The sequence below is a fragment of the Phalacrocorax aristotelis genome, chromosome 7 (assembly GCF_949628215.1).
Source record: "Phalacrocorax aristotelis chromosome 7, bGulAri2.1, whole genome shotgun sequence".
In the NCBI taxonomy this organism is placed as follows: domain Eukaryota; kingdom Metazoa; phylum Chordata; class Aves; order Suliformes; family Phalacrocoracidae; genus Phalacrocorax; species Phalacrocorax aristotelis.
Window position 1 is genome coordinate 34,686,971 of NC_134282.1, and position 16,366 is coordinate 34,703,336.

A 16,366-nucleotide genomic window follows, 5' to 3' on the forward strand; every position below is an offset into this window, starting at 1 on the left:
GTTAATAAAAGTTTCTGGATTTCCAAGGTTATCAGTGAAAAGTACTCTTCCAGGTTGTTCATAAAAATCTGATCTCCGTGATCCTGCTTTTTGTACTTACTCATGCTCTGTTATTCTAGAATTCAGATTTTCTGGAGTCCCTTTCTGGGATTTGGTGTGTTTTTAACTCTTTCTTGTCTCTCCCATTGTTTTTAGTCCTTTCCTGGGTTGCATAGGTCTTAGACTGTTTTTAGGCTGGTAGTTGAACTAGAACAAACGCTGCAGACAGGCTTTCAGTACTAAATCCCACTTATGACCACACTGTTCTACTGTTCTTTCTGTATCCTTTCTGCCAGACCAAGGATCAAGCTGATGCTTCCTGCTGTGCTTTTTCCATGCACAAGTTGCTTAACAGTTGAGCAAAGCCCTGTATTTTGAGGTATGCATAGCTTCCCCTGCTGTCCTCTATAAAACAACGTGTATTCCCCTCACAGGAGAGCTTTTTCTGCACTGTTGTGGAGCTGGACCCACTCCCAGTATAACTTTTTTAGCAGTTAGTTTAACTACAAGCAGATAATTCCAGTTCAGTGAACTGAAATGAACCATGAGAGTTCTGGCCTGTGAATATGAATTTAACTTTATGCAAAAACTCCTCAAACACTGGAAGAATATGACACTTCTAAACATAACTGCTTTAGATTTACTGGAACAGTGATGGACTTATACATCATTTAAAATCACAAGGATTCTAAAAACAGTATAAAATTTCAGTATCTATGGAAACTGGGCTGCTTCTGTTTATCTACCTGGATTGTCAATCTCAACTATTTCTCAGATCTGTTCGGTAAAGTCTACTTGCTCCCTCCTGACACCAAATTCTGCAGATTCACCTTTAAACCCTTCCTTCCATCAAGCTTATTTTAACCTTTTAATTACACGATCTCCTACAAATTTTTTTTTTGAGCTTTTGCTTGCTTTGCCATTTAGTGGCACTGGTACTGAATTCAAAAGGTACAAGCTATACTGGTCCGTTTTCAAATGCTACCTTAAAGGCCTTTGTAAGGGATGTCCAGCAGAACTAGTATTTGTTTTTATGATGCACTGGGTGTATTCTATGAAACAGTTAGCATTCTTGTTGATTTAATAGTACAGTTTTAGGTATGTCATATCTTGTCTTATTTATTTTATTACAGAATCACAGAATGGTAGGGGTTGGAAGGGACCTCTGGAGATGATCTTGTCCAACCCCCTGCTTGAACAGGGGACACCTAGATCAGGGGGCACAGGAACGCATCCAGGTGGGGTTTGAATGTCTCCAGGGAAGGAGACTCCACAACCTCCCTGGGCAGCCTGTCCCACTGCTCTGTCACCCTCACAGTAAGAAGTTTTTTCTCATATTGAGGTGGAACTTCCTGTGTTCCAACTTGTGCCCATTGGCCCTTGTCCTGTCATTGGGCACTATTGAAAAGAGCCTAGTCCCATCATCCTGACACCCACCCTTTAGTTGTTTATAGGTATTGATGAGATCCCCCCTCAGTCTCCTCCAGGCTGAACAAACCCAGGTCTCTCAGCCTTTCCTCATAAGGGAGATGCTCCAGCCCCCTGATCATCTTGGTAGCTCTCTGCTGGACTTGCTCAAGCAGTTCCCTGTCCTTCTTAAACTGGGGGGCCCAAGACTGGACACAGTACTTCAAATGTGGTCTCACTAGGGCAGAGTAGAGGGGGAGGATAACCTCCCTCCATGTGCTGGCCACACTCCTTTTAATGCATCCCAGGATACCGTTGGCCTTCTTGGCCACAAGGGCCCCTTGCTGGCTCAGGGTCACCTTGCTGTCCACCAGCACTCCCACGTCCTTCTCAACAGAGCTGCTTTCCAGTTGTTCAGCCCCCAGCCTGTACCACTGCATGGGGTTGTTCCTCCCCAGGTGCAGGACCTTGCACTTGCTCTTGCTGAATTTCATCAGGTTCCCCTCGGCCCAGCTCTCCAGCCTGTCCAGGTCTCGCTGGATGGCAGCACAGCCTTCTGGTGTATCAGCCACTCCTCCCAGCTTGGTATCATCAGTAAACTTGCTGATGTTAGACTCTATCCCATCATCCAGGTCACTGATGAATATGTTGAACAGGATTGGACCCAGCACAGACCCCTGGGGAACACCACTAATGACAGGCCTCCATCCATACTCTGTTCCATTGATCGTGACCTTCTGAATTCTCTTGTCGAGCCAGTTCACGGTCCATCTCACTGTCTGGTCATCCAACCCACACTTCCTTGACATGCCTTGCCAGATTTAATTCCAAGTGGGCCATGGCCTTCCTCGTTGCATCTCTGCATACCCTGACAACATTCCTATATTCCTCCCAAGTGGCCAGTCCCTTTTTCCACATACCGTGAACCTCCTTCTTCCATTTGAGTTTCTCTAGAAGCTCTTTGGTCATCCATGCAGGTCTCCTGGCTCCTCTGCTTGACTTCTTCCTCCTGGGGATTCACTGATCCTGAGCTTGGAGGAAGTGGTACTTGAATACTGTCCAGCTTTCTTGGGCCCCCCTGCCTTCCAGAGCCCATGGGATTCCTCCTAGCAGGTCTTTGAAGAGGCCAAAGTTGGCCATCTTGAAGTATCCTAAACTCAACCATCTCATAGTCACTGCAGCCAAGGCTACCCCCAACTCTCGCATCCTCAATCACCCCTTCCTTGTTTGTTAGTTGTAGCTGTACGCTTCTACGGGAGAACTTATCATGGGCCGCATATCTCCGGGACACAGGGCTCTACCCACCCTGGGGACAGTGATGCACAGACATCAATATGATGGATACAAAATGTCCGTTTATTTAGCTGCGTCACACACTTATATAGCTCTTGCGCTTCCTGTTCCTGTCACTCCTATGGGGAGGAGTCTGTCTTTCCATCACATCCCATGATCTTCCGGTCGCCGATCCCTGTCTATTCCCCTACAGTTAGTATAAGGTCCAGCAGCACATATCACCTTGTTGGCTTCTCCACCACTTGCATCAAAAAGTTGTCCTCGATGCTCTGCAGGAACCTTCTGGATTGTGCATGGCTCACCGAGTTGCTTTTCCAGCAAATATCAGGGTGGTTGAAGTCCCCCATGAGGACCAGGGACTACTTCCAGCTGTCTGTCAAAGGCCTTGTTGACTTCCTCTTCTTGATCAGGTGGCCTGTAGCAAACGCCTGCAACTGCGTCACCCATATATTTTGCTGTCTCTTAATTTTTACTCAAAAGCTCTCAACTTGTTCTCCTTCCACTCCAAGGCAGAGCTGGATGCATTCCAGTTGCTCCCTCACATAAAGAGCAACTCCCCCACCTCGCCTTGCTGGTCTGTCTTTCCTGAAAAGCCTGTAGCCGTCCATGGTCACATTCCAGTCATGTGAGCTATCCCACCATGTCTCTGTGACTGCAATGAGATGATGGCCCTGCAACCGCACACAGATCTCTAGTTCCTCCTGTTTATTTCCCATGTTGCATGCATTGGTGTACAGGCATTTCAGAAAGGTGCTTGAGCACACAGGTTTCCCCAGAGGGGTGTACAAGGACCTGCTACAGCTATGCAAACCCTTGAGGTGGTTGGTCTCCTGGTTGCCATCACATGAGGCTGCCACAGCACCTTTATCACTGCTCAGGTTGTCCTTTCCTATTCCCCCATCGTGTGTGATGGCATTAGCATTGCCAGTTTGTCCCCCTCCCCACAAGTTCCTCAGTTTAAAGAAGGAAATTAGTGTATTCATGCAATGCTGTTACTGAAACTGTATGCAGGAGAGAATATGGTTACTGTGAAAGCCACAGTTCTGGTTATCCATTACCAAGCTTATTGCCTGTGGAGATGAAGACAGTGCAGTTAACATCATATTCACTACTACAAAATACTGTGCATGAAGGGAAAAAAAGTTCACTTGTTTTGTAATTCTTCATTTCTTGAATAAAATAAAATATAATGTAATGTTTTTTGCTTTTATTATGTCTAAATTTTTGTAAAGCCAATATTTAAGAATGCAGGGCCCTCATCTAACCACGTGAAAATGTTCATCCTTCTAGCAAGTTTTGGTTTGTGCTAATGAAACCTCATACTATCTTCTGAAAGGAAGATGATTTATTTGCTAGTATAGTGACATGCTTTTACAGGGCTGGAGTTTGTGGCAAGGAGTATGTTTTTAAAATGTAATTAAATATCTATATTTCATTTATTCGGTCATACAAAACAGACTAATTTTTCAGCAAGATAAAGATTTGAAGAACACATTAAAAATCTGTTTCTCCCCAGACTTACAGCTAAACCAAATAATCACATTTCCTCTTAGTAAAACTCACCAACTTAATGTCTACTCATAAATGTCTTATTTAAATGAGATTTCAAACATGCTTTATTTTTACATATTTGCTGATAGCAGTGTAGCCATTCTGTCAGAAAGGTTTGCAATACCATGTATAGTTTCTTAGAAAAAAAGTAAAAATCGAGTAGTGAGAGAAATCATATAATCAGTGATAGTGCAAAAATAGTAAAAATCCATTTTGTTTTATTACATCATTCAGATAGTTTCAGAATCATAATTTAAATACTAATATTCCACGGGAGCATATGTTATTTTTACATCACCTGTATCCTGTGGGATGCTTAAAATGTTTTCAAATACTCTCATTAACAAACAACAAACTAGTTTTACAGGCTTTTGTAGTGGATAGACTTTTTCAGGATGAGCAAAATATATGGCCAATTAATGTGTAGCTTAGTTCGTACAACTCTCCTTCAATGTATGTTCATGCTTCTGAACATACTCATATTTGCATATTATTCCTTTGTCTAATAAAAATGCAGTTCTTACTCCATCATGACAGTAAAATAAAATTCTATGAACAGATGTTAAATACAATCTCTGTTAATTCCTTTTTGTTTTTTCCTAAAAGAAAAGTTAAAGTTTACTTTTCTATGACTAGGAACGGAAAAGAGCCCTAGAAGCAGAACGGCAAGCCCGAGTTGAGGAGCTGCTGATGAAGAGGAAGGAACAAGAAGCACGGATTGAACAGCAGAGGCAAGAGAAAGAAAAAGCACGGGAAGATGCTGCACGGGAGAGGGCCAGGTAACTTTACAATAATTTTGTTAGTTCCCTGTCCTTCACCATTGTCCTTTCCCACAAACTATAGCTTCTCTACAACAACAACAGTCCCTTCTTAGCTCTTCAGGCTTAGTATTGTAAAAACTAACAATAATAAATATTCTTGATGAATGGTTCAAAAGAAGAAATCAAGTGAGTAATCATTAATTCTGTAATAGATTTTTGTATTCCTTACATACATACACAATATAACATGCAAGGCTGTATTTTATTATAATCATCTTAGCTTTATTGCTAACAAGGCCTTTTAATAATTTGCCTTTTTCATATTTTAGCTTGGTTTTCAAAGGGAGCAAGATCAATGTCCCTGTGTTCCCCACTCCCTCCACTCTTCAGTAACTTTTGGATTTACTGGCATCAATTTGAATTCACCTTGTTGTAGTCACCAGAGATTGCATTTGTGAAGCACAAGGCTGGGAAATCAGGCTTCATTAATTCCACTGCCTACAAACTACTTGGATTATGGTTTTGCCCATAATCAGGTGCCCATAAAGGAGTTTTTGTATGGGCTCTTCTCTCCCTTTCTTTTGAGCCAGACAGGAGGTGCAGAGAGAGTGTGGGGCAGCATTGTGGTGTGTCAGAGGTTTATTTTTCAAGTCTGATTCAGGAAAAGTGGTCTCTGCTTATTGCTTAATTTGCCAAATTCTATTTGTATTCACCTCCTATTATTACCGCTTTCCGTACAGTTCCACTGCCACAAGCATTCCATAAAACCTAAACTGAATTTACAGTTTTTCCTACGACAAGTGTTCACTCACTAATGGTTCTTCAAATGTTTTTATTGTCATAGCTTGTTTTCTTCAAAGTTGTTGTTTTTTTCCCCCTCCAAATAAAATATTCAGATATTGATTGATCACCTTCTTTCATCTTCCAAAGTCATGAATAATTCTAGCTTGACATCATAAAGAGATTCAACTTTTAGATGTTTAGTGAATCATGGGTAGGATCTATGACTTTGCCCTGGACTTCATGAACCTTTCCTCAATAGACTGAGCCAAAGTCACAATGAGATAGAATGAATTGGAAGGGAGAGATCCTTCAGTATTTTATTCTAATTCACAGACACTTGAGGAAGATTATGACCAACAGGGAGGATTTTGGTTATGATATTTTGGGAAGTTGCATGTGTAAGGCTTCTACATCTTTATGAAATTTGAGACAACACTCACAGTAAGCAAATGTGAGATAATTGTTCCATTGACATCTTTGCCTTTTAAGGTGTTCTACAGTTGCAACTTGTCTAAAGGCTCAAGGCATGTAATTCTTGCTCTTTTTGTTTAATCAGTTCTAAATTCGCCACTTTCCTTTGCACCCCATTTATTTCATTATGACATGAAGAACAGGAGTTTCCATTTGCGTTCTACTATTACTGTTTTTCAGCAAGTTTCCTCTGGATTTGCTACTATAGCACTCAGTTTTCAAATGGTTTGTATTTGATATTGCAGTACCATGCTTGCATTTGTTTTTCTTTGCCAGACGCTGATTATACAGGAGAGATTTTTCTTTTTTTTGTTGTGTTTCGGGTTTTTTTGTTTATTTTTTTTATAATTTTGGGAAAGAGTAGGAAAGAATGTATGTGTGGTACCCTACAATCTGGTGATTCTGTTAATGTCAGAGTGGCCTCAGAGTCCTTGCATCTCCTTAATAACAGTTCTGAGGTTTCTCTAACGTAGTAGAGGTAGAGGAGGATTCAACATGTTCTGGGTTAGAAGTTAAGGGAGAGGTGAGCTTGATAGGAAGCTGGCTGTACTATCCCTTCTGTCTTGGACTTCGGCATATTTTGGTGGAACCTCGGGGTTTGGTTTTCTGTTTTGTTGGTTTTTTGCCCTGCTGCTAGGATTTGACTCTTATCCTGAAGATTTAACACTTGCTGGAATAAGTAATTTTTGGAATATCTGCTTAAAATTTCTTGAGCATAAGCTTTACTATGTCCAGCTGGTGGTGATAAAAGCATCTGTATGAAAGGAATAGTGTACTTAAAACTGACTTTAAAAGCCCCTCTGCCCTTATGGTACATTAACTTGATTCCAGTAAGGTTTTAGATGTAATTTCAGAATATTTTATATTCCAGAGAGTTGAAATACATAATATGGAAAACTTTGTTCTTGTCAATAGAAAAAATTAAAACTGTATAATGTAACCTAATCATGTGAAAAGCATGCTTTTCATAAGGGCCTGAACAGGAATAATGTTGATGCTCTATATATTGAAAATTCAGAGTTTTGTTTCAAATATTATTAATCCAAAGTGTGCAATGATATTAATTTGTCATAGGTTGTAGGATTAAATAAATACTCTAAAACACATATTGAAAGAAAAAGCTAAAATAAGCTTTGGGTTTGGGTCATGTGTTAGTTCTGACTTTTTTCAGCTCATGGTGTAAGTCAGGAGCTCTTTAACACAAAACCAAAGACTCTAGTTCAGTCTTTCTTTTATATATCTCAGGGGAGATAGCACATAAACTACCTAACGCTTCTCATCCATCATCTCTTCATTACCGCCTCCCTCCATGCCCATGGTGATTAGGAGAGTTCATTTATACTTTCTGAAAGGACAATTGTGTATAGTGTTTATCGTTAGACTTGCTTCCTCACCCATCTTTCCTGTCTACTTTTTTATTTTCTGTAGCTTTTTGTTTTAAAATGTTATTTTATCTGAGCCTTCTGCTTTTACTGAAATTACACTGTTTTGTCTATGACTTCTTTGTTTAAAAAACCCAAACAGAAATCCATAGAAAACAAAAACCACTGCAGTTTGGATAATATTTGTTGTTATCCTTTCCAGTTTTGTTACTCAAACTACTTTAGTTTTAGAATACCTTTTAAAAAGGTAGTTAACAGCTTTTAATGACTTTTTCATTGCTCAGTTTTATTAAAAATTTTCGTTACTACTTTTGGCCCTTCACAGCTGCCAGACTCCTAGGAGAGAAGTGTTTCTATCCCATCCCATTTTTTTTGTACAAACAGCATGAGGAGCTAACATTCTTCCTTTTTAGGGTTTGATAGCACCATGGCTTACTGATCACTAATAAGTTGTTCTTGATTAAATTGTTATCTGCAGGTTCCTGCTTAATAGTTAGAGTAACAGATCAAGTTATATCTTTATATCTCTTGTTCTTTTCTCAGACAGAAAATAAAAGAATCTTAAACTTTTCAATACGGTGATGCTTGGGGATTCACAGGCTCTTACTGACATCCACATGCATGACATCTGTGCTTGGGAACTTATGCTGGTTTTGGCTGAGAAGGGGTTAATTCTCTTCACTGTAGTGCCTGTGGTGGTTGGCTACCTTTCCAGCTTCCCGCGCTCTGCCGCCTCAGCAGGAGGCTGGGAGGGGCGGGGCCACGGCCAGGACAGCTGACCCCCACTGGCCAATGGCATGTTCATTCCATACCATGTGACACCATGACCAGTATATTAAGGGGGGGCAGTTGCATCTCGGGGAGGGGCGGTGTTGGGTGGTGAGTGGCTGTGTTGTGTGTGGTTTGTTTCGGTGGTTCGTTCCCCTCCCCCCGCCCCCGGGTTTCGTGCCTCTCGTTGTTCTCCTTTCCATTGCATTTTTGTTGTTGTTTCTTTTAATTTTAATTATTAAACTATTCTTATCCCAACCCATGAGTGTTACCCTTCTGATTCTCTCCCCCATCTACCGGTAGGGGAGTGAGCGAGCGACTGTGTGGGGCTGAGCTGCCGGCTAAACTACGACAGCCTTTTTGGCGCCCAACGTGGGGCTCAAGGGTTGGAGATAATAACAGCTGCTGGTCGCAGCACCACGTTGCCCTTTTTGCAGTTGGTGTTAATGATTGGTGTTGGTTTGTTTAGTCTGCTGTGTTCTGCTGTGATTAGTAATGTTTTGCCTACGAGACCTGTTATGCAAACACTGGTTTTCAGCTTTATCTGGTATTTGAGGTTTTTGCTGAAACCATTACTGTACTTTGGCTACCACCTTGTTGAGGCGATTAGCAATTATACCTCCTCCTCGGAGAGATCTAATATGGAGGAAATACAGAATGGTATCTCTGCAACTTTGTTCTATGATGTCTCCGCCTCTGTTACAACAACCTTTTTGTGTCTTGAACATCCTTGGGTGGTTAAGGTGCCCTTATTGTTAGTTTTTGGGCATGTTGTTTTGGTTCTGACTAAGCAACTTAAGAATATCACCCAGAAATCTGCCCCAAGGCTTGACAGACTGGCAGGGCGTGTGGGATAGCATGGGCAAATACCTAGGGCAGGGGGCACCCCCAGTGTTTTGGAGTTTCACCCTGAACAAGTGCAGAATCCTGAAAAACTAGCAGAAGATTTGGAGAAAATATGCTGTTATGCTGGGAACTCCAGAGAGACACAGGTAACTGCAATGTGCTGGGGCCTGGCCCATGCGTACCGAGCCCTGCTCAGCAGTACTCAGTGCTCCCAAGGGGAAGAGAACGTCTCCGGATTGAAAGGCAAAGTGACAGGCACTGCGGCCACTCAAACCCCCACGACAAGTACTGGAGCTGGCTCAGAGAATCAACCCGTGCCAGTATCAGTCACCCTCATGCACAAGACGAAATATTGGAAGCGGACGTCAACTTGTTTAGAACGGGATGATGAAAAAGCAGGGCCGTCACGGGGACAGGAGGAAGAAGTCATAAATGAAATAGAGGCCACCCGATCCCTGTCCTTGAGCGAGTTGCGAGATATGCGAAAAGATTTCAGCCATCGTTCAGGGGAGCACATTGTCACCTGGCTGCTCTGATGCTGGGATAATGGGGCCAGTAGCCTGGAATTAGAGGGAAAAGAAGCCAAACAACTGGGATCCCTTTCTGGGGAAGGGGGCATTGACAAAGCAATTGGAAAAAAGAACACAAGCCCTCAGCCTCTGGAGGCGACTCCTGTCCGGAGTGAAGGCAAGCTATCCCTTTAAAGAAGATGTTACATATCACCCAGGAAAATGGACAACCATGGAGAAAGGCATCCAGTATCTGAGGGAATTAGCTGTGCTTGAGGTGATTTATGGTGACCTGGACGATCAACGGTCATCCAAAGATCCAGATGAAGCCGAGTACACACGACCCATGTAGCGGAAGTTTGTACAGAGCACGCCATGTTCACATGCAAACTCATTGGCAGTGATGTCCTGGAAAGGGGACGAGACACCAACAGTGGCGGAGGTGATTGATAGACTCTGGGATTACGAAACAAATATCTCTTCCTGTCTAGTCTCTGCTGTGGAGAAACTATCCCGAGAGGTCCAGCAACTCAAAGATATGTCCTGCTCCCCACCTCTACAGAGTAGTGTCTCAGCTGTTAGGAATAAGTGTCCTTTGGCTCAAAGGAGAGGATACACACCACGGGCCACCCTATGGTTCTACCTGGGTGACCACGGAGAGGACATGAGGAGGTGGGATGGCAAGCCTGCCTCAACCCTAGAGGCACGAGTACGCGAACTTGCAAGGAAGAACGATCACTCAGGGAGGCTCTTCCAGGAAAGCTGCTGCTCCAATTTCCAGTGAGCAAGTCCCCAGACAGAGGAGTAGAAGTGCTGATTTTATTTCTAAGCGTAATAGAGAGATGCTTGATTCACATTCACAGAAGTGAGTTGTGACTGCCATGATCAGGACTAGAGGGGCCCTGCCTCCAGCCAGGTGGAGGAAAGGGATAACTGGGCTTACTGGACTGTGTGGATCCGATGGCCTGGCACGTCCGACCCACAGGAGTATAAAGCTTTAGTGGACATTGGTGCACAGTGCGCCTTAATGCCATCAAACTATATAGGGGCAGAACCCATCGGTATTGCTGGAGTGACAGGGGGATCCCAAGAGCTAACTGTATTGGAGGCCGAAGTGAGCCTAACTGGGAATGAGTGGCAGAAGCACCCCATTGTGACTGGCCCAGAGGCTCCGTGCATCCTTGGCATAGACTACCTCAGGAGAGGGTATTTCAAGGACCCAAAAGGGTACAGGTGGGCTTTTGGTGTAGCTGCATTGGAGACAGAGGAAATGAAACAGCTGTCTACCTTGCCCGGCCTCTCGAAGGACCCTTCTGTTGTGGGGTTGCTGAAGGTCAAAGAACAACAGGTGCTGATCACCACCACAACAGTGCATCGGCGGCAATATCGCACCAACCGAGATCTCTGATCCCCATCCATGAGCTCATTCACCAACTGAGGAGCCAAGGAGTGATCAGTAAGACCCACTCACCCTTTAACAGTCCCATATGGCCAGTGCGGAAGTCTAATGGAGACTGGAGGCTAACAGTAGACTATCATGGCCTGAATGAAGTCACTCCACCATTGAGTGCTGCTGTGCCAGACATGCTAGAACTTCAATATGAACTGGAGTCAAAGGCAGCCAAGTGGTATGCCACAACTGATATCGCTAATGCATTCTTCTCAATCCCTCTGGCAGCAGAGTGCAGGCCACAGTTTGCTTTCACCTGGAGGGGTGTCCAGTACACCTGGAATCGACTGCCCCAGGGGTGGAAACACAGTCGTACCATTTGCTGTGGACTGATTCAGACTGTACTGGAACAGGGAGAAGCTCCAGAACACCTTCAATACAGTGATGACATCATCGTGTGGGGCAACACAGCAGAAGAAGTTTTTGAGAAAGGAGAGAAAATAGTCCAAATCCTTCTGAAAGCTGGTTTTGCCATAAAACAAAGTAAGGTGAAGGGACCCGCGCAAGAGATCCAGTTCTTAGGAATCAAATGGCAAGATGGACGTCGTCAGATCCCAATGGATGTGATCAACAAAATAGCAGCCATGTCTCCACCAACTAGCAAAAGGAAACACAAGCTTGCTTGGGCGTTGTGGGTTTTTGGAGAATGCATATTCCAAATTACAGTCTGACCGTAAGCCCCCTCTATCAAGTGACCCGGAAAAAGAATGATTTCAAATGGGGCCCTGAGCAATGACAAGCCTTTGAACAGATTAAACAGGAAATAGTTCATGCAGTAGCCCTTGGGCCAGTCCGGGCAGGACAGGATGTAAAAAATGTGCTCTACACTGCAGCCGGGGAGAATGGCCCTACCTGGAGCCTCTGGCAGAAAGCGCCAGGGGAGACCAGAGGTCAACCCCTAGAGTTTTGGAGTGGGGGATACAGAGGGTCCGAAGCCCGCTATACTCCAACTGAAAAAGAGATATTGGCAGCATATGAATGGGTCCGAGCTGCTTCAGAAGTGGTTGGTACTGAGGCACAGTTGCTCCTGGCACCCCGACTGCCAGTGCTGGGCTGGATGTTCAAAGGAAACATCCCCTCTACGGACCATGCAAGTGATGCTACATGGAGTAAATGGGTTGCACTGATCACCCAGCGGGCTCGAGTAGGAAACCCCAGTTGCCCAGGAATCTTGGAATTTATTATGGACTGGCCAGAAGGCAAAGACTCTGGAATATCACCAGAGGAGGAGGTGACACATGCTGAAGAAGCCCCACTCTATAACAAAGTGCCAGAAAATGAGAAGCAATATGCCCTGTTCACTGATGGGTCCTGGCACCTTGTCGGAAAGCACCGGAGATGGAAGGCTGCTGTATGGAATCCTACACGACAAGTAGCAGAACCTGCTGAAGGAGAAGGTGAATCGAGCCAGTTTGCAGAGGTAAAGGCCACCCAGCTGGCCTTGGACATCGCTGAATGGGAAAAGTGGCCAGTGCTCTATCTCTGTACTGACTCTTGGATGGTGGCAAATGCCCTGTGGGGCTGGTTACAGCAGTGGAAGCAGCAACTGGCAAACCCATCCAGGCCGCCACATTGTGGCAAGATATTGCTGCCCAGGTAGAGAACCTGGTTGTAAAGGTACATCGTGTGGATGCTCATGTCCCCAAGAGTTGGGCCACTGAAGAACATCAGAACAACCAGCAGGTAGATCAGGCTGCCAAGATTGAAGTGGCTGAGGTGGATCTGGACTGGCAGCATAAGGGTGAACTATTTCTAGCTCGATGGGCCCATGACACCTCAGGCCATCAAAGGAGAGATGCAACATACAGGTGGGCTTGACCATGGACGCTATTGCACAGGCTATCCACGAATGTGAAACATGCGCTGCAATCAAGCAAGGGAAGCGGGTAAATCTTCTGTGGTACGGGGGACGATGGCTGAAATATAAATATGGGGAAGCCTGGCAAATTGACTATATCACACTCCCACAAACCCACCAAGGCAAGCGCCATGTGCTTAAAATGGTAGCAACAACGACCGGCTGGCTGGAAACATATCCTGTCCCCCACGCCACAGCCCGGAACACTATCCTGGGTCTCGAAAAACAAGCCCTGTGGCGACATGGCACCCCAGAGAGAATTGAGTCAGACAACGGGACTCATTTCCAAAATAACCTCATAGACACCTGGGCCAAAGAGCATGGTATTGAGTGGGTGTATCACATCCCCTATCATGCACCAGCCTCTGGGAAAACTGGATGGTACAGTGGACTGTTAAAAACTACACTGAGAGTGATGGAGGGTGGAACATTCAAGCACTGGGATACACGTTTAGCAAAAGCCACCTGGTTAGTCAACCCGAGGGGATCTGCCAATTGAGCTGGCCCTGCCCAGTCAGAAATCCTACATACTGTAGAAGGGGACAAAGTCCCTGTAGTGCACGCAAAAAGTATGCTGGAGAACACAGTCTGGGTTCTTCCTGCCTCAGGCAAAGGCAAACCCATTTGTGGGATTGCTTTTGCCTGAGGACCTGGGTGCACTTGGTGGGTGATGCGGGAGGATGGAGAAATCCAATGTGTGCCCCAAGGGGATTTGATTTTGGGCAAAAACAGTCAATGAACTGAATAGCACAATGCGAACTGCTATATAATATTGTGTGTCACCTCTGTGTTGTATCAATGATATCAGAGTACGAGCCTCCCAACCCATGGAAGATAAACTGTGAAACAAGCAAAGTGCAGCAGTGATGGAACGATGACTGACTGGGCATGCAGCAACCCAACGCCACACACACCATCTCTCCCACCCTGAAAGACTGATATGACAGATGGAGCCCAGAGTCATGGACTGGGTGAACTCAATGGACATTTAATGGACACTTTACAGGGAAGGCCCATAAACTAAGGGAATGATGTCTGTGTATTATGTTAAAGGATGGGAAGGGGATGGGTGGTGGTTGGTAAGGTTGTATTGGATGGTATGGGACCTGGGCATGGTGTAAATGGTATGGAATAAGGGGTGTAGAATGTGCTGGTTTTGGCTGAGAAGGGGTTATTTCTCTTCACTGTAGTGCCTGTGGGGGTCGGCTACCTTTCCAGCTTCCCGCGCTCTGTCATCTTGGTGGGGCTGGGAGGGGCGGGGCCATGGCGGGGCCAGCTGACCCCGACTGGCCAATGACATGTTCATTCTATACCATGTGACACCATGACCAGTATATTAAGGGGGGGCAGTTTGCGGCTCTGGGAAGGCGCGGCGTCGGGTCGGCAGGCGGTGAGTGGCTGCGTTGCGTGCGGTTTGTTTCACTGGTGGTTCATTCCCCCCCCCTTCCCCCTCCCCGGGTTTCGCTCCTCTTGTTGTTCTCCTTTACATTGCATTTTTGTTGTTGTTTCTTTTAATTTTAATTATTAAACTATTATTATCTCAACCCACGAGCATTACCCTTCTGATTCTCTCCCCCATCCCACCAGTGGGGGAGTGAGCGAGCAACTGTGTGGGGCTGAGTTTCCGGCTAAACCACAACAGCACTTTGCTGGGGATGGGAAGGAGAGTTGCTAAAAGTGAAGCAGACAACTGCTTCAAGTTTGAGGCTTGATTCAGTTTTTGGAAGAGGAATGTAGAGCACGCAGGTTCAGTGAACAAAATAGGTCATGACTGGAGTTATGTGCAGAAGGAGACAATAAGATAAATGTCTGATCTTTTGCTGTCCTTTGGTATCTTGAACATTTAGAACCACAGTATTCTAGAGCATTGATATATGACTCATGATGGTATCATTTGATAGTGGTCAAAGTTTTATCTGTAAGTTTATATATTCAAACTTCCACTGATCGTCAGTTTTATAAAATGCGTTTCCCTCATTGTTGTATGGCTCTTCTTCAATTTGCCATTGTACTCCTCCCCTTTGGTTCACTGACTGCAGCCATTGGCTGAAGAATGCTAATGGTGGCAGGGTATCACATTCATCACTATTTTGTAGCATCGCGTTGACTATTATTGCTCTGGTTTGGACTGAGGTATGATCCAGGTTCTGCTACAAAGGTTCAAATATCTGCCTTTAGGAAGGCCTTCCTGCCCCAGGAAGATGTGCCGGGGAGGTTTAAGTTGGATGTTACAAAAAGGTTCTTCACCCAAAGGGTGGTGGAGCGCTGGAACAGGCTCCCCAGGGAGGCAGCCAAAGCACCAAGCCTGACGATATTCAAGAAGCACTTGGACAGCACCCTCAGAGATATGGTGTGAATTTGGGGTTGTCCTGTGCAGGGAAAGGAATTGGACTTGGTGATCCTTGTGGGTCCCTTCCAACTCAGGACATGCTATGATTCTGTTATTTATTAAATCATTGAAATTAAAGCATCTGTATTCTCTGTTAACTAAGTTGCTTTCTCTTGTCTTTCTTTTCTACTGAGCCATCTTCAGCTTCATATTTTGGGGTGCTTGTTCTTAGTTTCAAACATAAATTAGTCAATATTATGCATGCTTTACATTATTACAAGTTTTCTCTATATTACCTTTTGGTTAGGGATCGAGAAGAGAGGTTGGCAGCTCTTACGGCAGCTCAACAAGAAGCCATGGAAGAACTACAGAAGAAGATTCAGCTGAAGGTATAAAAGGATACTTTAAAAAAAGATCAAGAATATAGAATTTCTGTGAAATTACTTTCTCTGTGTATGTTTTATTTGTTGAAGATGTTACGGTGCACTGTACAGTGTCCTGAATTATATAACTTTACAAGATATTTTCATTTAGACTTTTTCATTAAGAAGACAACCTTGCTGTATAACAGTACACTGTATAGTTTGGAAAGAGCAGGACTGAGCTCTGTGGAATTCATTAATTTCAAAGCTTTGACTATGAGAACAAGTAAACTTGTACTTTCCAAGATAAGTCAAAGTAATTTTGAATTAAATCGAGAGGAAAATCAGTACGTAAAAACTTGCACACTGCTTGGTGAAGACAGTTCACCAGTCACAGAAGGTGCTATCAAAAGGTACTGAAATTAATGCCGTCAAGTGTGGCCTGCTATTTCCGTTTGTTTTGTGAAGGGCTCCAGTTATTTCATAAAATAGGCATAAAGATCGACCTCCTTGTAGTTCTTCTGTTCAGCTGAATTGACTGTCCAGTGGAGAACCAA

At 44.3% G+C, this 16,366-nt stretch overlaps 1 protein-coding gene across 3 annotated transcripts in view; it reads left to right on the forward strand.

Moving 5' to 3' along the window:
* Positions 1–16,366, forward strand: part of SCAPER (S-phase cyclin A associated protein in the ER) — a 180,075-nt gene that overhangs the window by 56,625 nt on the left and 107,084 nt on the right. For all 3 annotated transcript variants that reach the window (XM_075099952.1, XM_075099954.1, XM_075099953.1), the window contains exons 17-18: positions 4,927–5,069; positions 15,755–15,836. In XM_075099952.1, coding sequence (XP_074956053.1) covers positions 4,927–5,069; positions 15,755–15,836 — 225 coding nt within the window. The remainder of the gene's footprint in view (positions 1–4,926; positions 5,070–15,754; positions 15,837–16,366) is intronic.